The sequence below is a fragment of the Haemaphysalis longicornis genome, unplaced genomic scaffold (genome assembly GCF_048455015.1).
Source record: "Haemaphysalis longicornis isolate Haplotype H1 unplaced genomic scaffold, Haemaphysalis longicornis Haplotype H1 scaffold_7, whole genome shotgun sequence".
In the NCBI taxonomy this organism is placed as follows: domain Eukaryota; kingdom Metazoa; phylum Arthropoda; class Arachnida; order Ixodida; family Ixodidae; genus Haemaphysalis; species Haemaphysalis longicornis.
In genome coordinates, this window is record NW_027526422.1 from 193609394 (window position 1) to 193633767 (window position 24374).

At 45.7% G+C, this 24374-nt stretch overlaps 1 protein-coding gene across 1 annotated transcript in view; it reads right to left on the reverse strand.

Annotated features, from left to right (window-relative positions):
- The window catches only part of LOC144146733 (uncharacterized), a 45978-nt gene that overhangs the window by 9830 nt on the left and 11774 nt on the right, over positions 1-24374 (reverse strand). Inside the window, exon 2 of the mRNA XM_077678661.1 lies at positions 19585-19811. Within this exon, the coding sequence (XP_077534787.1) occupies positions 19585-19811 (227 nt within the window). The remainder of the gene's footprint in view (positions 1-19584; positions 19812-24374) is intronic.

A 24374-nucleotide genomic window follows, 5' to 3' on the forward strand; every position in this document is an offset into this window, starting at 1 on the left:
GACGGAAAGAACCCGCCGTAGAAGCAGGCGAAACAGGTAGGTAGAAGTGCCGACATGCAGCGCCACCGCGATATCATTGCTTGTCAAGTTTCCGAAGGCGATCAGAAAGTTTTGCCGCTAGTTTTGCCGTCCATCCGCGCCGCGGCGCGCAAAAACAAACAATCCGCCACCGTACATCACTATTGCAAATTGTTTCTTGTAATATCGGCAACGCGGTGCTGCCTAACGAGCACTGTTTAGCGCGTGAGAAAGGGCAGGAAAGGACAAGAAAGACTGTTTTGTCATTTTTATTTCATTTGACAGGCAATTATACAAAGGCGACAACATTCTGAAGCAGTTTCTCAGTCACTGCCACCTAGTTTTATTGTAAAAAGTAAAAAAGATAAGTTGTGTTCTCGAATAGACCCTATGCAAAATGCGCCCCGCCATCTCACGTCGACTCCGGTAACTAGGTTCGCCATTTTGGTACGGTCGTTTGAAACCGAAACCAATTAGCAAAACATAGAAGGCGGGCATTGACCGCTCTTGGTGATGGACTACAATGCCGGAGCATTGCTTCGTGCCGCAGAGCACGCAATGCGGAAATACTGGTTCAAATGGAGAAAAGGTACATACGTGAATTTCCACGCTTTTAAACGAACTTTGTGACGCGAACTGTGCCGGCGCGAGCAACCTTTGTGACACGCTGGGCGCGGTGCGCTTGGAGCGAATATTTGTCATTGGTTCGCTAAGTGCGGGGTTCGTAGTCGCTGTTCGGATGAAAAATACAGCTGCGTTGGAGTTCTGTTGTGCAGCCTTTGTATTATAAATGAAGCCTGAGCATGCGCCGCCTATTCACGCGACTGACAGCGGCGCTCGACCGGGAAAACAGTACCACACGTTGCCAAAATTAGGCTGTTTCTTTACTCGTCCCTGTGGCTCTGCACCCGCTTCATTTCATTGTTAAATGGTACCGCTTAGCCCCTACACGAGCCTTTATCTTACCTAGGGCTCTAAACAAACTTTTCTTGCCGCAGTACGCCGTCACGGCGCGGTTGAAAATTTCCTCTGTGGCGGGCGCGCACGGTATGGGAGTGTGTTGTTGGTTTCCTTACGTTGCATTTAGCCGCGCGTCGTTGGAGAAGTGGCGAACACTGTTTTATGATGATCTAACGTTGGAAAATTCGAGCTTTTGCACTTGGTTCCCTATTTGCCGGGCTGAAAGGTTTGTTGTTACGTCAAGTTAACTTGGTGCCCATTGTCGTTCCAGCAACGATGTATTTACTGTCGAATATTTTGCGACTAAAATACACACTCACTACTCTAGTTTGTCACATGCTGCATGCATGCCTCTGACGTAATGATAGTGGCCATTGATGTAGGTAGCTGAGACAATTTTCAAGCTTTATTCAAAAAGAAAAAAGAAAACGGCCACAGTTGCATCAGGCCGCCGCGCATCAGCTTGAGTGCTTTTCCGTTTTTTGTATCCACAGTGAAAATCCTAGTAAATTAAACTACTTCACTGATTTATAGCGCGTGCAGTATAGCAAACTGTGGATATAAATGGAACAAAAATAAGCATTCGCGCACCCCTGCATATCGCGGTCTAGTAAACACGACGTTGCCCGGCCTCTGCGTGCTCGCGAGATGACCACGGCGAAATGTGGCATGAATGCTTGCTGGTAGCTCATAGGTGACCCTTCAGGTGCCATGCCAGTCCTTGTTTCTGTCACTTGGGGGGGGGGGGGGGGGAGCGGGGCAAAAAACTCATTCCCAAGGCTAACCAAGTTTTCTCCCAAGCGCCTGCACGGCACTTTGTTGCTGCTCGCATTGCTCCTGTACTTGACGCGCATCGAACAGACGCATTGGCAAGGGAAGGGAGGGGCCATTTTGTTGCGGGCTTCTCCAGTGAATGTTTTGGACACTCGCTGGCTTGATGCCCTGCTGTCTCGGACGTCCCCACTGTTGTGGCAGCTCAGTGCACGCAAGCTCCGGTGGCGCCTCTTAAAACCTTCGGCTTGCAAGAGGGCGAGTAGGTGCACAGCAGCCAGGGTGTGACTCCATGCTCCACTGCAACCCGCCGGGCACTCGCGCGATGCCTCCCCAATCGCCCCACTGTCCATCTCAAAGGTGAGGCACACAACATAGGGCCGGCCACTTTTCTTCTGGGAGCGAAAGCAGCTGCTGAGCACATGGATGAGGCCCAACCTGCAAGAACAGAGAGAGTATCAGTAAATAACACTCAAGGAAGAATAGGACTAGTGCGCTACAGTTTATGGTAAAGGGACAGAGCAGAAAGAAGTGGCCGCAAGGAACAGACTCAAAATGACCAGATTTTGTGTCTTGCTTAACACTGTTGCAAGGGCCATAATCTACACCTCAAACAACAATGATGTCAAAATTGTTTGTCAAGTTTGAGCGTGCAAGTATCTCTGCATGCTTTTTTAATGCACTTTTTAAGAGAAAGAAGTTTAACATTTAAAAACCTCAGCGTGGGTAATGATACCAGTACCCGCATAATCGTGTTCGTCATAACTTAAGCAAGCAATAATATGATTATCTGGAACTCACTTCCAGAATCTTTCGAGATAAACAGGTAAACATTCGGGCTATACCGATGACCCATCGAATTAAAAAAAATCTTCTAGTTCAGTGAGTTCGAGCTAACGAGGTTTTACTGTATTATCTATTCGTGCACACCAAAAACATGCGCTTTAGAAACAAACACAACCACCCCACCGCCAAAAAAGGGGAAGAAAGACACACAAACAGACTTGTGCGCAGAACATGCGCAATAAATAATGAAAACACACAAAAAAAGAAAATTCAAGGCGTATGTGCGCTTTTGTAGTTGACTTCGCCGCAAAGCACGATTGCTTTGCGGCGAACGACCGTCGGCGAACGCGCGGGCGGACGACCGTCACGGGAAACGGCCGCAACCTTTCCGTAAACATCTTCGCCAAAAATCATCCCGTAAATTCCATGTACAGCATTTGAAAATACCTAATCCACCCACTAGCGGTACGGTCTGGCGATTGTCGCTCTCCTCTTTCAGGGTTACTGCAACAGGGTCGCCGCTACGCATTTGCGTGGTAAACAACGGTGAACAAAGTGCTCTACAAATGCTCATACCGGTTAACTCGCGTCAAGGAAAAAAACAAAGAAGGATTTACTTACGGCGAGTCGCACGTGTTTGTCCGCACCGATGAAGGCGAGCAATGCGCCTCGGTGGCTAGGCGGCATGCCCTGCTCCGCTGCCGCTCGGATGGGTCTTTGGCGCGGCACCCCGAGTGGTATGAGTCTTCAGACACAGTCGGCCGCGCAGACAAGTCCTTCGTCCACAATCCGCCGTCGAGAGCCGGAAAACACCGTCCAGTTTGAGCCATACTGCGTTACCGTCACCTACTCTTCCACAGTAAACAATCCGAGACTTCCCAATCGGCGCCCGTACCAATATGGCCGACGGTCTCGTTTACATCAGTGTTGCTAGATCACTAAGCAATTTCGCATAGGGTCTATTAGTCTCACTTTGCGATAAAACAGCGTTTTTATTTTGCAAAATTAGGTCCATACATCAAAAATATATTTGGAACGATCTATGCCTGTGTGTATGTACACGTTCAGCAACTACGGCTGCTTGAAGTTGCTGCAATCCAAGCGAAGCCGTTTCTTTTATGCTTGCTGGTGCGATGCTCTTGTGCGCTTCAGACAAAGAGTCGCGCAATTCCTGCATAATTGCAACGCTTGGTATCTGAAAATGTTGCATACATGTCCGCGCTGTGGGTTCTCGTCGCGAAAACTCTCCAAGATTATCTGGCACATCAGAGATCACCGGAATGAGCGAGGATTTCGTGTTATGTGTGGTGTCGGAGGCTGCCCAGCGACATATAGTTGCTTTCAATCATTCCGAAAACATCTCTAACGAGAACACAGAAGCCACAGAGACCCCGCGCCTTCACGAAAATCCAGTGGTGGTGGGCGTCACGACAACGTTGGGTCGTCAGAGGAAGCTCGGGTGAGACATGACAACGTTGGGCCATCAGAGGAATCTCGGGTGAGACATACTTCGAATGACGCTGAGCCGTTGAGCGAGGATTATGTGATGAATGATGCTGACGAAAGTGAACGCGTGGATCCAAGAACCAGCACGAGCACACATGACTTTAAGGAGAAGTTGAGAAAGCAGCAGTGTTTACTTTTTTTCCGTGTGGTTGAAGGAAACAAGTTGCCACATTCTACAACGGAGAGAATTTTTGATGACTTCAAAGTGACGTTTGTGGACGTGTTGCGACTTTGGGCTCTTGAGATACAAAGCGTATTGCAGTTGCACCAGATGAAAACACCGAACTGCAGACGCTTCTTGCCTGTGACTTTCTTGACGACGTGTTTCAAGGAGTGAAAAGCAGATACCAAAGAGAGCAGTTTGCAAAAGCACACCTCCCCTATGTCAAGCCCGAAGAACAAGTCCTAAGTGATGGGAAAACATTCCAGTACGTCCCCATAATCAGTGTGTTGCGGAATTTCATGAGCTCTAAAAGCTTTTGCAACTCTCTGGATCCCAGCATGGAAGCTACAGAAGAGTCACCATTGCTCGCCGCTTTTGTGATAGGCTCATCTACGAAGAAAAGGTTTCAGCATTACTGGAGAATGGGAGCCAGTACACGCTGTTTCTAGTTTTTTACAGCGATGAGGTAGATGTTGTTAACCACCTTGGATCAAAGCGTGGTGTTCACAAGCTCCTAGTTGTGTACTTCAGAGTGCCCAACCTGCATGTTCGATACAGATCACAGCTCTGTACTATACATGTTGCGGTCGTTGCACGGTACAAGCTTGTACAAGAACATGGAATAGGCGCTCTTCTGAAGCCACTGATATCTGATGTGTCAACCTTGGCAACGAATGGGTTTGTCGTCGAGTCTTCTGGTGTAAACGTGAAAGTATCAGCTCTTGTTGTCGCATTAGCGGGGATAATCTATCGATGAACAGACTTGGTGGGTTCACTTGTTGTTTCAGCAAAGGCCGTCCATGCCGATATTGTACAGCCTCGTTCCCTAAGTTTGCCTCTATTTTTCATGAGAAGGATGTGCACATTCGTAATGCAGGTGTTCACAGAACCCATGTTGACAGTGCAATTGTGAATAAGCCACTAAGTACAGTGCTCTATGGTGTAACGAGTGAGTCTCCACTGTCTTCTATAGGGTACTTTGATGTCACAATGCAATTGCCTCCTGACATTATGCATTACCTGCTTGAAGGGTCGATTCCTCACGTTCTTAGAGAAGTGTTGCAGGGTCTCATCACTTCCAAGGTCATAACCCTTTCTGACCTAGACAAGGTGGCGGCATTTTACTATGGGTCACATGAGAAAAAAAACAAGCCAGAGCCACTTGAAAAAACCTTTGTGACCGCACAAAAGAATTACAAGGGTACTGCATCCCAAAAATGGTGTCTCTTCAGGTTTTTCTCACTTATTTTTGGAGACCTTGTGCCAGAAGAAAACGAGCACTGGGATGTTTACCTTGGGCTAAGAAAAGTTGCAGACTGTGTTTGCGGATGAGCTACCTAGAGATCACCTACCATACCTGCAAGATCAGATACGTTTTTTTGTCTTCTTTAATTGAGCTCTACCCGTCCAGGATGACCCCAAAGCTGCACTTTTTGATACATTATCCGAAGATAATTAACCACCTCGGTCCCCTTAAACAGTTTTGGTGCATGCGATACGAAGCAAAGCACCCCTACATGAAAACTATTGCTTCCCGCAATAAAAACTTCAAGAACATCACCTAGTCTGTAGCCGAACGGCATCAGCTCTTACAAAGCTTTGAACTTGCAAACTGTGAACTGGACAAGGGAATGGAGACAACAAAGCCCAAACTGATTAAGCATAAAGACCTGGCTCCATGCTTGCAGGCAACATTTGCACCTGATGTGCCGGTGTGGCAAGTTGCATCAGTCACTATCCAGCAAACAAAGTACAAAGTACTGGATGTGGTGATTTTCAAGAAATGCCAGCTGCCACATTTTGGACAAGTTGTGGGGTTGTACATGTACTGTGGCAGTCTGTTTATTCTTTTCAATGTTTTGAGGACTGTCCTTTTCCAGCAACACCGCTGGTCATACCTGGTCTGCCGGACAGCAGAACCTCTCGTTGTTCGGCCACATAATCTTCCATCGCATCAAGTTCTGGACTGACTTGTATTCAGATTGTGAATTGGTGCTGAAGCCAGAAGTGATGGTGGATGAGTGAACTGCTTCTTCACTGGCCATTGTTTTGTAGTTTGTGCTTGTGCAAATAGTTCATAAACTTGTGTATACACATTGAAATGAATAGAGATTAGTTGTACAACTTTGTGTCTCTTATTCTGTTAATGTGTCCAAGTTCAAGAGAAGGAAATCATTGTCATATGTAACTGTGGATGAAACGAAATAAAAATGATTAGCATCCATTCATATCAGCCGTGCATTTTGCTGAATCAATAATTTACATATACCAAATTAGGCAACATATAAAATACCGAATTTGTAAGCTTTCAAGCATCACTTACCATCATTGATCTACTGCAGTCATTCAATACTTGCAATTTGTTCACTTACAAAACAGTAATAAAATAAAGGACACCACTTAAAACCAAAGCTATCCAATCTGCACTTTACTTTCCATGCAACATGTTCTGCCAGAACTTCTTCATATTTTCCTCTTAAAAATGCAACTTTTTTGTTGTTCTTCTTGCTAACTCGCCTCCCCCCTGACCCTTCCACCAATCAGCGGCGAGTCCCGCTCCTCGATCTGCTAACCTGATCTCCAGGAACTAACATTTTTTTTGTTTCCTCGCTTTTTGTTTTAGTATTTCCCCTTAGTGTTCACCTATATTTTTTGGTCTACCTTCCCTTCTAAAACAACAAATCCTGCGCATGCCAGTGCTGACTACCAATAAAACGTGAATTGCATTTGCGTAATCGGGGTCGGCAATCTGCGGCCCACGAGACAGTACTTTGTGGCCCCCGGCACGACGTCAGAAGAGCCCCTCCCCTTGTCACTTCCTACGTGAAAGCCGACATGACAGTTTTGACATCAGGTGGGGTTACACAATAACAAAGAAAAATCGCTTCCAGTTGACAATGGTCCCCATCCTCACACTAACCCTGATACCGTCTTCACTTTGTTTCTTTGCACACGCCCAACAATCTCCCCTCCTACCCCTTTCCCCGATTTGCAATCCGTCCCCCTCCATGGCTTCACGTAACTTGGCCCTCCGCCTCATAAGGTTGCCGACCCCTGGCCTAAAGGGAAGTTCTACCCGTGGGCGTGTTTCCATACGCTTCGCTGCACAGAGCACCCACGTGACGTGTGATGTCACTGAGCGCGCTGTTCTTTTGAGCCCCTGCTAATACGATCCCAGCGTTCGGGCTCTGTGGCCTCAATGTTTCGGTCTGAGTACTGGCGCTGACGGCTTGGGTTCCAGTCCCAGCAGGCCCATTCCTGAGTTGTTTTTTTTCATTGCCTAAATATTTTCTAAACTCAGCAGCTACCCATCGGCGGATTTCTGGTTGCCCCTTGCAGAGGGTTGGTGGGTAATTTTTGCAGTGATAAGATGATAATATGTGCAAACGTGCTTCAATCTTCACCTATTTTAGGTTGTATAGGGGAGAGACAGCCCACCCCCCTCAAGTCAGCCACTGGTTCTACCTTTTTATATGTCAAATAAAGTTTCATTTATTAAACTTATTACAAATGATTACAAAAAGTTCCACTTAAAGCAATTTGCTTGTCATATATGGTTTATAAGAAAACTACATTTGCGGCACGTCTGCGCAAGCTTCGCGTGGCACCACATATCGATATGAACCTATTGTTGCAGCTATACGTAATGTGTATGTTTACAATGAGTACAACATCCATAAATGAATGTTAGTATCAAACAAGCAGCAGTTACTAGGTGCGCGGTCTAGACTAGTAACGCTAGGAATCAGGTTCCATAGGTAGTAACAGAGCCTACGTACCATTCGGCGGGGTAGTAAATACGGCCGTTACTAACCTTTTACGACCTTTTTATTAAGAGTGTTCTAGTTAAGCCAATACACTCATCGGTAATGAAGGAGTACAGTTGTATACCCTAACTAATAAACAATGCATCGGTGTACATTGACGATCGATTGACCATCGATTGACGATCGTCAAAGTTTGACGATCGATTGACGTACTTGCAGCAAAGGTTTGACGCATTTTTGGCTTTCTCGCTTCAGGGAACTTTGGTTAGGGAGGGATGGTAAATTTTCATCGAGTGCGAAACATTTTCCATCCTCGCCATCGTCACCGGGACGATCCGCCAGCATCGCCATCGTTATCGAGCGATGCGGCGAAAAGCTGGCTTGGGCCTCCGCGGTGGTTCCGTGGGTAAGCGTGCTGCTGAGCCCAAAGACGCGGGTTTGATTCCCGGCCGTGTTGGCCGCTTTTCTGTTGCAAGCTATAGGGACCGGGCAGCTGGACGGGTGGCGCCACCACTCGGCGCTCCCATCGTCAGTGGAATGAGCCGGTGCATTGGACTACACAGCCTCCCGTTGTTTTCGTCGTATTTGCTTCGGTGCTTTGAATGTTTTGGTGGTGTTGTGAGCGGACATGTTAGATGAAACGAAGTTTAGACAGATGTGTTTGGTTCTTAGATGCAGTAACGACTACGTAAACTTGTCGGACCCTTCTAAAGTTGGGTATCGGCTGCAACGCCATGAGCGCTTTTTGCAGCGATTTGCGCTTGGCTACACCCGTTTTGAGTACGAATAAAACTACTATTATTAGTATTCATTTCTTCTTAAATGCATTAACGGCTACGAAAACTTATTGGATGCTTCTACGGTTGGAAATGGGCTGAGCGCTTTTTGCAGCGCTATGCGCCCATGGCTCCGCGCGATCTGAGTAGGAATAAAACTATTAGGAATATTAGTATTCATTTCTACCACTTTAAATTATCTTGACTGGTTTCAATGACTACGGTTTCCGCGCCAGCCTTTGCGCTGGGATACCTCTATACGTGTGCTTTGTAGAGAAAGGCACTTGCGTACGATGTGGATTACCGCGCAGCCGTAGAAACGTTGCGGTAATTCACACTTTCTGAAACCGTGAGCTTTGTGCCTTCAGTTTTGGTGAGCGACACTTTGACAGCATGGGAGCCTGAAAGCCGAAGTGGAACTCCCACATTTGTGGGGGTCATTTTATCAAGTGTCAAAGTTATTCACCCTACCAACAGCACAAGCCACAAACCATCCCTCCGCCCCTTCCCGTTTTACCGCATTCGTGGAATAAAGGCTGGCACCGATAGTTAAAAAATGTGACAGTGTTAACGTCAGCAGGTGTTTTTTAATGCTTAAGTATTCTTTACAGAGTACCTAACAAATCGTGTAATGCCTTGTGAAGACACCAAAAACGCGCGATTAGTTCCCTCAAATATGTGTGCATCAGCCCGATTCCTCCAGCGCAGACACATTTCCGACACGCTGGAAAAAGTTTAGATTTGGAGAGGGGTGCATGGAAGTTAAAAATTAAACAGCAAAATCATCAAGCCCCTCGTCTAATGATTACGATGGTTGAACGCAAAGCTTTCTTCGTGCGAAATGAATGGGAAATGGTCAAAGACGCTGTGATCAAAAGACCAAACTGCGTGCTGGTCAAATTCGAGACTCAACTAATGAAAGCTTAAATCCAGAAGGCAACCAAGGAAACACATACGAGAAAGCTTTGCAATAAACCATCATCGTCGTTAGACGGAGGAGTGCATGATTTTTCAAGCGTAGGTGGCAGCTTGTAACGGAGTTGTGAAGCTGAGTACAGGCTTCAGGCACCCTCCTGTCTTGCGTCCTTCAGCCACGCGGAAATTGGTTTTTGAATAACCATTTACCAACTAGCCAGCAGCCATTGCGATTCTTATAAATCAATGCTTCTCCACGACAAGCAATAACGTTCTACTATCATGCGGTATTTATTCTATCAACGATTCCCGATGACTGTAGTAAGAGCATTTCTGTGAAATTAAGCACGTTTCCGCCGTATGTAATAAAGTTACGGAAGCGTCGTCCATCACAATTTCTGTTTTGAGGTAAATCTTGGAAGGCACCCCCAAACTTTGCCTTTCGCTTGTGCACTACAGTCGGACGTCGACGCCGTTTTGTCAGCTGCTAAAGGCCAGCGGCGCAGCATTCCTGGATGGGTTGCACACACCGGCTTTGTGGGAGTATTTAGCTGCAATATACTCCTCGATACGCGAAACTGCATGCAGGCATGAAAAAATTACATGAAGGAACGGACTTCCACTTCCAGCTTGACTTCCAGCTTGGCGCATTGAGCGTCGTCTGCTATTTGTAAATACTGAGTATGGGCGTTAACCACACACATGGCATGCCTCGTAAAGGTCACATCCGCGCTCAAGATTTACCGATCTGAAAAAAGTCCTTGTGGTTATGCACGCTTTGCAAGCCGCACCGCAGAAAAACGATAGAAAGCCATGCACAATAACGCTGCGCTGACCGCCACCTGCATTCCACTGACGAGCGGTTCGCCACGAGCGGCGCTGTTCGCTGAAGCGACGGTCATGCCATACAACGGCCGCCCGGTCCCTATAGGGACCGGGCAGCTGGACGGGTGGCGCCACCACTCGGCGCTCCGCTCGTCAGTGGAATGAGCCGGTGCATTGGACTACCCAGCCTCCCGTTGTTTTTGTCGTGTTTGCTTCGGTGCTTTGTGTGTTTTGGTGGCGTTGTGAGCAGACATGTGAGATGAAACGAAGTCTAAACATATGTGTTGGGTTCTTAGATGCAGTAATGACTACGTAAACTTGTCGCACGCGTCCGAAGTTGGGTATCGGCTGCAATGGCATGAGTACTTTTTGCAGCGATCTGCGCTTGGCTCCACCCGTTCTGAGTGCGAATAAAACTACTATTATTAGTATTATTGTCTTCTTAAATGCACTCACGGCTACGCAAACTTATTGGATGCTTGTAAGGTTGGGGAAGGGCTACATTGACACGAGCGCTTTTTGCAGTGCTCTGCGCCTGGCTGCGCGAGATCTGAGTAGGAATAAAACTATTAGCAATATTAGAATTCTTTTCTACCACTTTAAATGATCTTCACTGGTTTCAATGACTACGGTTTCCACGCCAGCCTTAGCGCTGGGATACCTCGATGCGTGCGCTTTAAATAGAAAGGCACCTGCATTCGAGATGGATTACCGTGTAGCCGCAGAAATGTTGCGGTAGTTTACACTTTCTGTAACCGTGATCTTTGTACCTTCGGTTTTAAGTGCAAATCCCACATTTGTGGTTTTCATTTTATCAAGAGCCAAAGTTATTCACCAACTCAACAGCCCAAGCTACAAACCATCCCTCCTCCTCTTCCCGTTTTACCCCCTGCGTAGAATAAAGGCTGGCACCGATAGTTAAAAAATGTGGCAGTGTTAACGTCAGCCGGTGTTTTTAATGCTTAAGTATTCTTTACAGAGTACCTATAAATCGTTTAATGAATGGTCAAGACACCAAAAACGCGCGATTAGTTGCCTCAAATATATGTGCATGCGCCCGCGTCCTCCACCACAGACACATTTCCGACACGCTGGAAAAAGTTTAGATTTGGAGAGGGGGCATGGAAGTTCAAAATTAAACAGCAAAATCATGTAGCCCTCGGTCTAATGATTATGGTGGTTGAACACAAAGCTTTCTTTGTGCGAAATCGAATGGGAAATGGTCAAAGTCAAAGACGCTGCGATCAAAAGACCAAACTGCGTGCTGGTCAAATTCGACGCTTAACTAGTCAAAGTTTAAATTCAGAAGGCAACCAAGGAAACCCATACGATAGAGCTTTGCGATAAACCATCATCGTCGTTAGACGGAGGTGTGCATGATTTTTAAAGCGTAGGTAGCAGCTTGTAAACCGACGGCAGCATTCAGTTGTGAAGCTCAGTACATGTTTCGGGCACCCTCCTGTCTTGCATCCTTCAGCCACGCAGAAATTGGTTTTTGAAAAACCATTTACCAACTAGCCAGCAACCATTGCAATTCTCGTAAAGCAATGCTTCTCCACGACAAGCAATAACATTCTACTATCATGCGGTATTTATTCTATCAATGATTCCCGATGACTGTAGTAAGAGCATTTCTGTGAAATTAAACACGTTTCAGCCGTAGGTAATGAAGATACGGAAGCGTCGTCCGTCACAATTTCTGTTTTGAGGCAAATCTTCGAAGACACCCTCCAACTTTGTCTTTCGCTTGTGCACGACGTCGGCGCCGTTTCGTCATCAACTGCCAAAGGCCAGCGCCGCAGCATTCCTAGATCGGTTGCACACACCGGCTTTGTGGGAGCATTTAGCGGCAATATACTCCTCGATTCGCGAAACTGCATGCAGGCATGAAAAAATTGCATGAAGCAACAAACTTTCACTTCCAGCTTGACTTCCAGCTTGGCGCATTGAGCGTCGTCTGCTATTTGTAAACACTGAGTATGGGCGTAAATAGCACACATGGCATGCCTCATAAACATCACATCCACACTCAAGATTTACCGATCTGAAAAATGCACGTGGGGTTACGTTCGCTTTGCAAGAGGCACCGCAAAAAAAAACGAAAGAAAGCCATGCACAACTACGCTGCGCTGACCGCCACCGGCATTCCACTGACGAGCGGTTAGCCACGGGCGGCGCTGTTCGCTGGAACGACGGTGGTGCCATACAACGGCCGCACGGTCCCTATAACGAAAACGCCTGTGTGTTCGAGATTTCGGCCAATGCTATAGATCCTCAGGTGGCCAAAACCTCATAATCAATTAAAGTCATCAACGAGGTGACTTCGTGCGTGCGGAAAAAGCAAATATGTGAGCGAATGACTACTTCACTTTTATTACAACGAGCACGCGTGAGTTCGCAACAGTTGTGGATTGCTTGGTTGGCCCCGCGTGAGCGCATTAACCGTAAACCACGCATAAAAACTGACTTCGGAAATAGGATACGCAACACATGCAACATCAAAAGCCATCCAGTGAAAATATGAAACAGGATCGTGCCGGGATTTGAACACGCAACGTTGATTGAGTAAGCGCGACGCCGAAGCCAAGTGCTCCACGACAGATAAAACGAAGCGCCGGAAAATTGAGCCTATACGCTATTTGGCGGAGACCCACTGCTAACTAGCCCGTCTGTAAGATTACTGGCTGTTGAACTGAACCTGTCTTTAATAACACGTGCGTAGTAAGGTTCCTTGGACACTCCACAATAGCTTATCACAACGGGTGCGCTGCTCCGGTAAGAAAGAGGGATCGAAAATGTGTGCCCGGTTGGGACTCAGATTTTGCGCTGCAAGATTAGTGTTTTACGCCTTAGCCTAAAACATTTACCCGATACTCATTCCTCATTACCTCCAGGACCTTTCGTAACTCTCCTACTGCAATCAAGTGAGCCCATATTTTCTACAAGCGTGCCGACCGCAGAAGCTTATTCAGTTTCTAGCTCCAGGAAAGCGAAGTCACAAAGGCAGACAGACGAACCATCTGAAGCCAAAACACGGATCGCATTAGTGCTACTTTTCAGTTTGAAATTATTGGAGCCGACCATGTTTATTAAACTCTATAAAATAACAAATTGGATCCGCATTTATCGCGGCATGAGTATTGTCGGGGTGCACTTCTCACTGCGTGATCGGTTCCCGACGGCCTGTCGGTCGGCCGGACAGGCCGACTGGTTTCGTCGGCGTCTTCGGTAGGCGAGCCAGTCCCAGTATGCGAACTTTCGATAGGCCGGCGTGTTTGTATAGCCGTCGGTAGTGGTGCAATGCCGTCTGCCACATCGGAAGTCGGGCTACGAGTAAGCGTTGGTGCCATGTCCGCATAGTGTTAGCGCGTCATAACGCGAAGCGTGGTTGGAATAACAAGAAGGTAAACATAGACGAACAGGATAGCGTAGAAGCATGCTGCAGAAAGTGCTAATTAACCGAAGGTGCCGCGCGAACCGCCCAGGCTTCCCTTCGCCGGAAGTGTGAGAGAACACTAGTCCAATAGCAGGCTCCCTGCTTCGTGACGCACACGGGAGAATAGATGAAGTACATGCGTTTATATCATCACCAACATCTTCAGCAGCAGCAGCAACAACAGCAGCCTGCTTATGCCCACAGCAGGGCAAATGCATCTTCCATTGATCTCCAAGTGTCCCGGTCCTGAGCTAACTGCGACCAATTTATCCCCGCCAATTTCTTGATCTCATCTCCCACCTACCTTTCTGCGCCCCCTGCCGCGCATGCCTTCTCTAGGGTTCCATTTTGTGCCCCTAATGACCAACGGTTACCTGGCCTTCGAATGACATGCCTTTCATGCACCCATTTCTTCTGAATTTCTAATATTACCTTAACACGTGGTTATTCTCTGACCCACTCCGCTCTCTTCTTGTCCCTTAATGTTAAACCTATCATATTCCCTTCCTTGCTAGCTGAGTCGTCTTCTAAGCGGAACTCCTTTAGTGGGCCTCCAAGTTTCTGCCCAGTAGGTGAGCACCGGTAAGACTCACTGTTATATTACTCGTTATATTACCAGTTGCTATATTACCAGAATTAACACCAAACGATCTATTAGTATTGTGGCGACTATATCTACCCATAAGCACCCAGGTTTTGATGCCTCAAGGCCACGCGATATTAAGGAAAAAATTGATAAACTGAATTGTGTAATTACTTTCATTCTTAACGAAATTTACACATCTGGGCAAATTCCAGATCTCATGAAAATTGCTGTAGTACGTCCAATACATAAACAAGGTTCTAAAAGCGATCCAGCTAATTACAGACCAATTTCAATTTTATCTGTCTTATTACACATATTGGAAACACATATTTCGGAAATTATGGTGAAGTTTTGCACAAAATATTCAACCCTTTCAAAGACTCAGTTCGGATTTACTACGAACAAAAGTACCATTTCCCTCCTTGAAGAATTTAATGATGTAGTTACTGCAGCTTTGGACAGTAATCAAATAGCATTAGTTTTATTTCTTGATATGACTAAAGCATTTGATACAGTTGATCATGCAATACTTATTAATAAGCTGAATCTAATGGGCTTTAGGGGGAAGTTTGCTGATTTCTTTGAAAATTATTTTAATGACAGACAACAAGCGGTGAAAATTGGTAACACTATCGGTAACAAAATGACTGTAATGTATGGAGTTCCTCAAGGCTCTACTATCTGTCCTCTACTTTTCAACATTTATACAAATGACTTAAATTCACTCTCTTTTTCGTCCGATCTGTATCAATATGCAGACGACAATGCGTTAATTTATGTGCACTCTTCGTACGAACGTGCCGCTGAAGTTATGCAAAATGATATAAGCAAGCTGTTAACTTGGATGTCGACAAACTATATATTTATAAACCAAACAAAAACGAAAATCATGTGTATCAGAAGCCCTTACAAAGTACTCTGTCCGAACCTCGATATTTTTCTACACAACAGAGACTGCGAAAACTGTTCTTGCTCACCATTAATGTATGTTAAGCATATAAATTACCTAGGTATTTACATTGATGATCATTTAAACTGGGACGAACAAATTACACAAATATGTAAAAAACTAAGAGCTGTGTCAGCATGTATTTATAAGCTTCGGGACGTTTCCAACATGCAAACCCGATACCAAGTATACCAGTCTTTAGCTGAGAGTGTCATTCGATATGGAATAACAATATATGGGGGCTGTACTACTACCAGGCAAATGAAAATAAATACAATTCTTCACAGAGTGTCCAAGAACATAGTGCATGGAACACGATTACATGACTTTAAAACTACCGAGGTAATGAATGAATTGCAGATGTTAAGTTTTCGCCAACTATGCAGTTATATTATCCTGACTACTCGATATTATGACACCGAATATAAATCACCCGTAAAAAAGGACCGGTTACTAAGACAAACCGAGCGATACAACATCCCACGTGTGTTTACCAATTATGAAAAGAGAAAATGTGAATATTATGTGCCGTTTTTGTTAATACTCTTCCTTTGGAACTAACTAACATATCCAGCCTACAAAATGTGAAGAACACTAAAGAAATGGTGCCTTCTTTCTTCATAACGTGCTTGGACACATTTCTTGTAGATGACAATGAATTGTGAATGTTATGACGCGTGTGCAAAAATGCATTGTTGTATAGTGGCTTCCATATTACGCTTTATCTCTCCGTTGCTTGTCTTTTTTCAATTTTCGCTTTGTTTTTTTTTTCATTGTTTTTCTTTCTTGTCTTTTTTTTCAACCGTACCAGTCCAGTACGCGTTTATCTTCATGATACCGCTTGTCCTTTTTTGTCACGTTCTTTACCTCTTTTTATACGTCAATGGCTGCTTGTCATCGCGATCCTTTCTTTGTTACACGTTTTTTTTTCTCTGTTCACTTTCCACAAAAAGTACCTCTACTGTCCGTCTGGTCGGGTGCTGCTGTTCTGCCTGCCTTCCCACAAGCACTGCGTGCTTAGGAAGGCAAGGAAACCTTTGTACCCCTATGATGTGCAATAAACTATCTATCTATCTATCCATCTATCTGTCTATCTATACACTTTCGTCTTCAGGAACAATGGTAGGCTCCCACAAATTATCTGCGAATGCTTTTCGGATGCGATGGACCCCAGTATCATCATTCTAATCATATCTGCCTTATGGTTGGGATCCAGGGTCAGTCCTTGACCCAAGTTGATATTTTGGCTTACCACTTCAACTGCCTCGCCTCCTATCTCAATGTGCTGTGCTCTCCCGAGGCTGTCGAGCTGACTGCATATTATTTTGAGGCCCACGATTCTGCTCTGCTTGTCCAGTGCGGTAATCATGCTCGCCAAGTTCATCTGCTTGGCAACGTCATACTTGGGAACGTCATCTGCTAATCCGCGATTACTGAGGTATCCTTGATTAACCCTTACGCCCACCTGTTCCTAGTCCAATGTTCTGAGTACCTCTTTTAAACAAGCATTGGAGAGATTGTGTCTCTGTGTCCTACGCTCTTCCTTATAGGTATTTTACTGCTCTCATTACGAAAGACTATGATAGCTGTGCACTAATTGCAGATATCCTTTAATATAATTACGTAATGCTCGTTTGCACCCCGATTCCGCAATTCCTGAATGACTGCTGAGGTTTCGACCGAGTCAAACGCTTTAGCATAATTTATAAAGGCTATATGGGGGGCGGCGCTGAGTATACTCCGGGCATTTTTTATCACCCGATTGATAGTGTAAGCATCTTCTATTGTTGAATAGCACTTACGAAACTCTGCTTGTTCATTAGTTTGACTGAAATCTCAGGTGCAGAAATGCTCTTAGCAATTACCTCGCAGAGGAACGACAGCAATGTGGTCGCCCTGTAATTTTTCAGGTCCTTCATGTAATCTTTCTCATGGATTAGGATCATGGTCGCGTTCTTCCAAGATTCTAGTACCCTCGCGGTCCTTAGGCATTGCGTATACAGATTTCCCAGTTTTTCGAGTGCAATTTGCCTGCCATTCGTAAAGAGGTCCACTGTTATCTGATCCTGACCAGGTGCTTTGCCCTCTTGCGTTTCCCTCAAAGCCTTCTTCACTTTTCCGTCGTTGCTGGCGGAAAGTGGACCTCCTATGAACTACTTTCTCTTTCGGCATGATCCTGGATGTCGCGGCTAGTGTACAGATCTCTATAGAACTCTTCCGCTACTGTAACAATTTCATCCCTATTTGTGCTGAAATTGCCTTGCTTAGCTCTAAGTGCATACATCTGATTGTTCCCTATGTCTAGACGCCTCCTCACTGCTTTCAGGTTCTTCCGTTTTCACAGCATTTTCAACCCTTTCCATATTACACTTCCATAAGGCAGCTGTCTTACACCAATTGATTAACTTCAAAAACTCAGCAAGTTCTATTGTCAGATGATGGTGAAAACTGTCATACTTTGGCGTCTCCTGATGAAATATTAAGCTTTACGGAACGTTTGCTAGTATCATGTCTGGCGATCGTACCACAGACGTCTATTGCAAACTCCGTGATAATGCGCGCCACACTGTCGCTCGCGTATATTGTCATAAAGTCTGCTTCATGGGTTAGAGCTGAATATAGGTACTGCAGCGCGGTCCTAAATTCAACTTCCGTCTTACTGTTAGTTTACTGGTCGGCTTCTTTCGTACTAACGTGGTACAGTTCCTCCTCAAATCTAGCTTTATTCGAGATCATACTATCCTCTGTTCACTACACCTCACCCTTCCGAGCAATTCCACATTCTGCATGACGCCAGAGGTAGCGCACAGTATGAAGTCTATTTCACTCTTATGCTCACCATTCGGGCTCCTCCACGTCCACTTCCAGCTCTCCTGGTTGCCGAAGGCATTCATGATGCGTTGACTATTTCGTTTTGCGAACTCTATTAAGTCTCCTATGGCATTTCTATAACCCGCACCGTAGTTCCCAACCGCCTTGTATTCAGCCTGCTTCTTGCCTACTTTAGCATTGAAGTTTCCCGTAACTACGGTACACTCTGTTTTTACTTTAGTCATTGCCGGTTCCACATCGTCATAGAAGCGTTCAACTAGCTGGTCGTTATGGCTGGATGTAGGCGCGTAACCTTGCACAACCTTAACGTTGTACCGCGTAATAAACTTAATTACAATACCTGGTACCCTGTCTTTAATGCTACAGTGTTCGTCTATGTTGCCAGCTCTGTTTTCATTCACTAGAAATCCCACTCCCAGTTCTCTTCTGTTCACTATAACACGGTAACATAGGACGGGTTCATTTTCTAGCCCCGTAATAGCTCACCTGTCCTCCTAAGCTCACTAAGCCCTATGACATCTGAAATTTTATCTGGAGCCCTCTATTTCCTGGAGCTACAACTCTTGACTCGCCTCGCTAGAGAAACTGCTCGTGTTAAACATTGCCAGGGTCAGATTCCAGTGTGGCCCGTCTGGATCAAGGGATTCTTGGCAACCTCTGCGCGTCACAGGTCTGACCGCCGCCATGGTCAGTTGCTTCGCAGCCACTGGAGACTGAGGGCCGAGTGTTAATTGCCGAAGCTACGCACCCTTGTGGCCATTACTACACCAGGGTGCCATTCCTGCTCTGGTAAGGCAGTGCGTTACCGGGAATGGTCGCAGGGAAACGGCCACAGCCCAAGCCTCCTCCTGCAATTCCGTCAACACGCGAATTTTTGTTATCAGGTTGAAATTGTGAGGCAGCGGGATTCAAACCACGGTCTTTCTGCATGCAAGGCGGATGCTCTGCCTCTACTTCAACGCTGCACCCGCTGCGTTGAAATGCCGGTGTCTTAAACATGCAGGAAAGGGTGCGAAGGCGGCGACAAACTTCGCAATGAAAATTCGAGCCTTCCGATGCACGTAAAAGAGCTAAACCTTGTACAAATGGCGCTAACAATCCAGCCTAACGACTGAGCTTGTTCGTTTATTGTAGTCAAAATGTTTTTCAGCACCGCTTTAAACTATCTGCAATAGCCGACGTGCTGCTTTGAGCTGGAGATATCACGGTGCCCATTGCCAATTTATTACGTTTGTAACGATATCCATTGAGGTAACGCAACGCTATTAATTTCAAAAGCAAGAAAAAACTTTACGTGGATGCTGTAAGGACTGGTGTGGGTGAGCTGCTTGAAATTGAGGTCTCTCTGAACTCGTAAATCGAAGACGCCAGTGATTCCCAGGAGCTGAAAGGATTCGCGGAGCAAGTGGAACAGGTTCAGGTTGTCTTCCACTTCCAGCATGGGCCATCGGGGAAGGCCGATCTTCTTCATCACGTCACGAATCACGTTCACAGCGGATCTCATATTCGGGTTCAGTAATTCTGCGGGGAAAACAGGGCCACCGCTCAACTAGCATCACATTTCATTTGCGGTACATCAAATGCATGAAACATTTCTTGTAGAACGGTAAATTCACTGGACCAAGCTGCTATGTGTAGTCTTGTAGGTATACCGCTGTCGCAGTGTACAAGGCCAATTTAGAGCCCCTAACGCTTTCATAGGCGTACCGAAGTCAAATTATCGTGAGAGTTTCTGCTTTAATTCATGCCCAACAAATTATGATCTATTTCAATTTGTGAAGGTAAATGAGCAGCGAAGCTTTTTACACCAACACATAGAGTTGACACATAATTTACTCGAAGTTTATGAGAATATTTTGTTCCTGTTGAGGGTCGACAACGGTAGCATCTTATAAGAATACATACATGCCCGCGCACATTTCTATTCTACGACTCTTGTGATCTTGAAAAAAGGCGCCTTTTGCTAACTAATCTATGCGAAAAGCATGTCCAATTCACCAGAAGTGTCAGCTGCTGGTCTGAGGGTTGCTCTGATCTTTAAAAAGGTTTCCTTCAAAATATTCTCCCCAAGACGATATCCAAGTGATGAGACGTGTAAGGTCGAGGTCGAAATCATGCTTTCAATGTCGTGCGGCTTGGCGGTGATTGTGTGGCCATAGCACGAACAGGGGGGGGGGGGTTCTCTTCTAACGCCTCGCGTCATGGAACGCCTCCTTCTTTAAACGCGTGATATATTGTTGCAGATATGAATAAGGCCTGGAACCATAATCATATACGATAAGCTTAAAACATATACACAGCGGCTGAGAAGCCAATACGTTAGCTGTTTCTAACGAGGTCGACGGCCATTTATAATTGGATGGCGGTAGTTTTATTACATATTCAATGACCAGTACATTTGAGATCTGAAGACAACACAAAAAAAAATCCTGTAAATGTTTGAGCACACTCTTAGCTCAGCAAAATATAAACTAATAAAATCGCCTATAAGTAATTGCGGTCATTGATACTTGCACCATTATAGAAAATTTTTATGATGTGATTGATTCATTAAATGCTTTTCTCCATAAATATAGTGGCACAAAGGGAGTGAAAGGTCTAATTGTGTTCACAAGAAGATAGTTCAGCGGGTTCAAGGGAAGTGTTGTAAACGCGAAGATTTACAATATTTTAAGTACTACACCCAGCTTTTAATGATTGTTGTATGGTCAACCTAAAAGGTCGTGTGGCATCCACAGCAACCTCACGGGCAATGCGCGTGAACTGGCAGTGCGAGATATTTCAAGAGAGTTCGCTCTTTGAATAAACTGGTGACGCGGAGCTCCCGGGTCTGCTTCTGGTTTGTAGCGTACACCTGCGACCGTCCTTAAAACAGTCATCATGCGGTACACTGCATCACCGTTCGTGAATACGTGTACAAAGACTGCATCAGCCATTGCCTTTTTCACACTCGGAGTTAGTGTGACGTCATAAATGCGCTCCCTACGCTGTCGTTATCCTTCGTCAGCATTAAATGGGGCATGTATGAAAAAGAATTTTAGATTTGTTAACATACAGGGAGCGAGAGGAAATCAGAACGGCAAAGCGCTTGCGGTGAGGGTTGACACTACCCAAGCCGGAGGCGGCATTGGCTGCGGTAGCATTGCGTTCGCACCACTACCGACCAAGATGCCACGGGCACGGTAAGTCGAACCACGGTAGTCTTTTTCTCGAGACTGACGCCCCCTCGAACGGGACCTCGAAACCTACGGACACCGCATGAACGCATTGTTGAAAAAAATTGAAAATTGTTGAAGTGTGAATGACGTCGATGACATTATTATAGTAGTAAAGAACAAAAGCGCTAATGGACAGAAAATCCCGCTTCTAAAGCCAGTGAATTGACAACTGAGATACTTAACACCCAAGGCATGGTTGGTACAGTGTGGGGACTTCGAAGGAACGAAGTGCGGCGTGCTTTTATAGCCACAGGTAGTCGTTGACATTGGGCCGGGCCCCAAGCTCGCGAGGGACAGGGATGAAGCGCTCACGCAACCAACTGTGCACATGTGAGTCTTGTAGCATTATAAAGCACTTTCTAGCGACTTTTCACATTTCCTATGATTCCTATGCACTTGATAAATCAGGCCGTAAGATTTTTTTTGTATGTCTTCAGCTAACCATTAGGAAATCAATAAACATTCACACATATATGCCAAGAATATAAATTTTAAGTTTAATATCGCTACAGTTACGGAGGAAACGGAGAGCAAAATAATTTTGATATAGTCTAATAAAACTATATCAAAATATACATGTCAATATGAAGATTCAATACAATTTCGTGTTGAAATGGGATATTACTGTTTGAATATTGAAGGTTTTCATTTAATCATAGGTGTTATTACCTGTGAAGGCCCCAAATCCACGGTGTCTGTTTCAATCTTGCGTCTATTAGGCATGTACACCGTGTAAAATTACGCTGATATCAGTTATCAAGCTAACCACTTTTCTCAATTACTGTCTACGAAAGCAGAACGGAAGCTTCCAAACAAAACGTTGTCAGGACGCATGCTTATTGATTGGTGTCCCAAATTTTGGGCTAGTGGTTCATTCGACTTAGAACAAAAAACCTAACTTGGTTTAGAAAATTTCGTAAGCCATGCCTCTTCGTCGAGGTGGATTTCCCGCCCGTAAAGCTTGAGTCTGGACTATATGCGGAGTCTCCATTATGAGTCACAGACATGACATTTCGAATTCAGAACGGCATCTTGTCTTGACGACGTGACGGCTGTTTGCGTACCCGGAGTGAGCTAAATAGATTACCGCTTGGAAGGCCGACAAAGGGAAGGCGGTGCAACCGTAAACATGGCCGAGACAGGTAGCCGAGCGGAAAACCATTAGGTACCTTAATGTGCTACTTAAGACTACTCAGCCAGACATTTTGCCTAATATTAACAATTATTCTCAAAGTGCAGAACTAAGCGTTGATACGTATGAACTTCAGGTTTAATTTGTTTTTCTGTCTTGAAAATTGTTCGTGTGGAAATCTAATCTATTCAAAACGCATATCGACGTGATGTGACCCGTCAGGGTCGAGGTTCAAAGTCATGTTTTGAATGGCGCGCCACTTTGGTGGAAACCCGTTCTAACAGCACAAACACCGGCACGTTCACTTTCCTACAACTTTTGTGATATTACACATCGCTCAACGAGGACGGCCTCCTTTTTTTAGCGGAAATTGTAATTCAGTTCACCCTCGCCATAGAAGCATCGAATAAAAATATATCATTGTAGTGCTGGTCAGAACATTTTTATTGTGAGGTAGAAAAGAAAACAAGCAAGGAAGGGAGTAAAAACAGCCTATACATCGTAGGCCATGGCCACCATCACCTCCCCAGTCCAAGCCTTTGTCCTGGGTTGTAGGTGTTGAGGTGTGCATGGCAGCTTCCCACTGCTGAAATGTAGTTATTTGAAGCAGTTTAGGAGGCGGCCATCTGGGTCATCCCCACATTATGTGGTCAGGACAGCTCAGCTTTTTCAGGACAGAAGATACAGCAGGTAGAGTAGAGGGAAGGTTGGATGAGGTGCTTAAAAAAACTGGGGTGGAAAATGTGCGGTTCTCAAGCTGGTGCCACAAGAACTCTCGGTGACGCGATGTCGAGAAAAGTTAAGGGGGGTAAAAGACTTGTTCGAGAGTGTAGTGCGTTGTAATGTGGTAAAAGGTGAGCAGGTGTTCGCCGGTGTTGGCAGGCGACCCCGGCAATTGGGGCTGCTGATTGAGCAGAGCTCGGTAGGTAAGTCCGCGGGCGCTGGTGTCGGCTGCATCATTTCCAGGGAAGCCAGAATGTGCCGGTATCTAGATACTAGTTATGGCATGTTTTGGGGGTCCGGTGAAAAGGATGGCAAAGGACGTAGGGGAGATTCTACGTGCGCTCAAATTGCGAACTACGATTTTCGAGTCACTCACAGTACTGAGGACAGAGAGTTGGGGCATGCCCAGCCCGATGGCGTCCTCGTCTGTAGGGAGAGATGTCGGAAACGTCTGATGCCGACGTAACTTAGTCATCCAAAGTAACGACTGCGAGGGTACAGGTGAGGTCACGCGGGTAGGCAGTGGCATGGGCACAGAGTACATCCTTCCTACAGCTGAGTGACCTGTGTAGGGCTTTAGCGCGTTGTGAACAGCTATGGGTGTGGTGCGTAGGGTGCACGTTGCTATGGTAAGGGGACAATTCGGAGGTGCTTTTGTGTGCGTCTAGGGAGGGATTGTGTGCTCGTGCTGAAGAAGATAGTCAAAGTTTAGGAGAAGCCGATGCTAAATATGGCGGCCGTTACAATACGAGCGAGGCGATTGTACTGGGAGAGGAGGGGGGCCTCGCACATCTCATTTAAGTTGTTAATTATACCGGTTTGAAAAAGGCACTCTGTAGAGCCGCTGAGCAGAAGACAGATGGCCTGCTTCTACACTTTTCAACGAGGGTCTTGACAATGTCTACGCCTGCTTGAGGGGGAGACAAGTAGGGAAGTGTGCGCGTAATGCTGCTGAGGATGAGTCTGTGCGCGGCGTAGGCAATCACCTTCTTTTAGAGACAGATGCCTGTT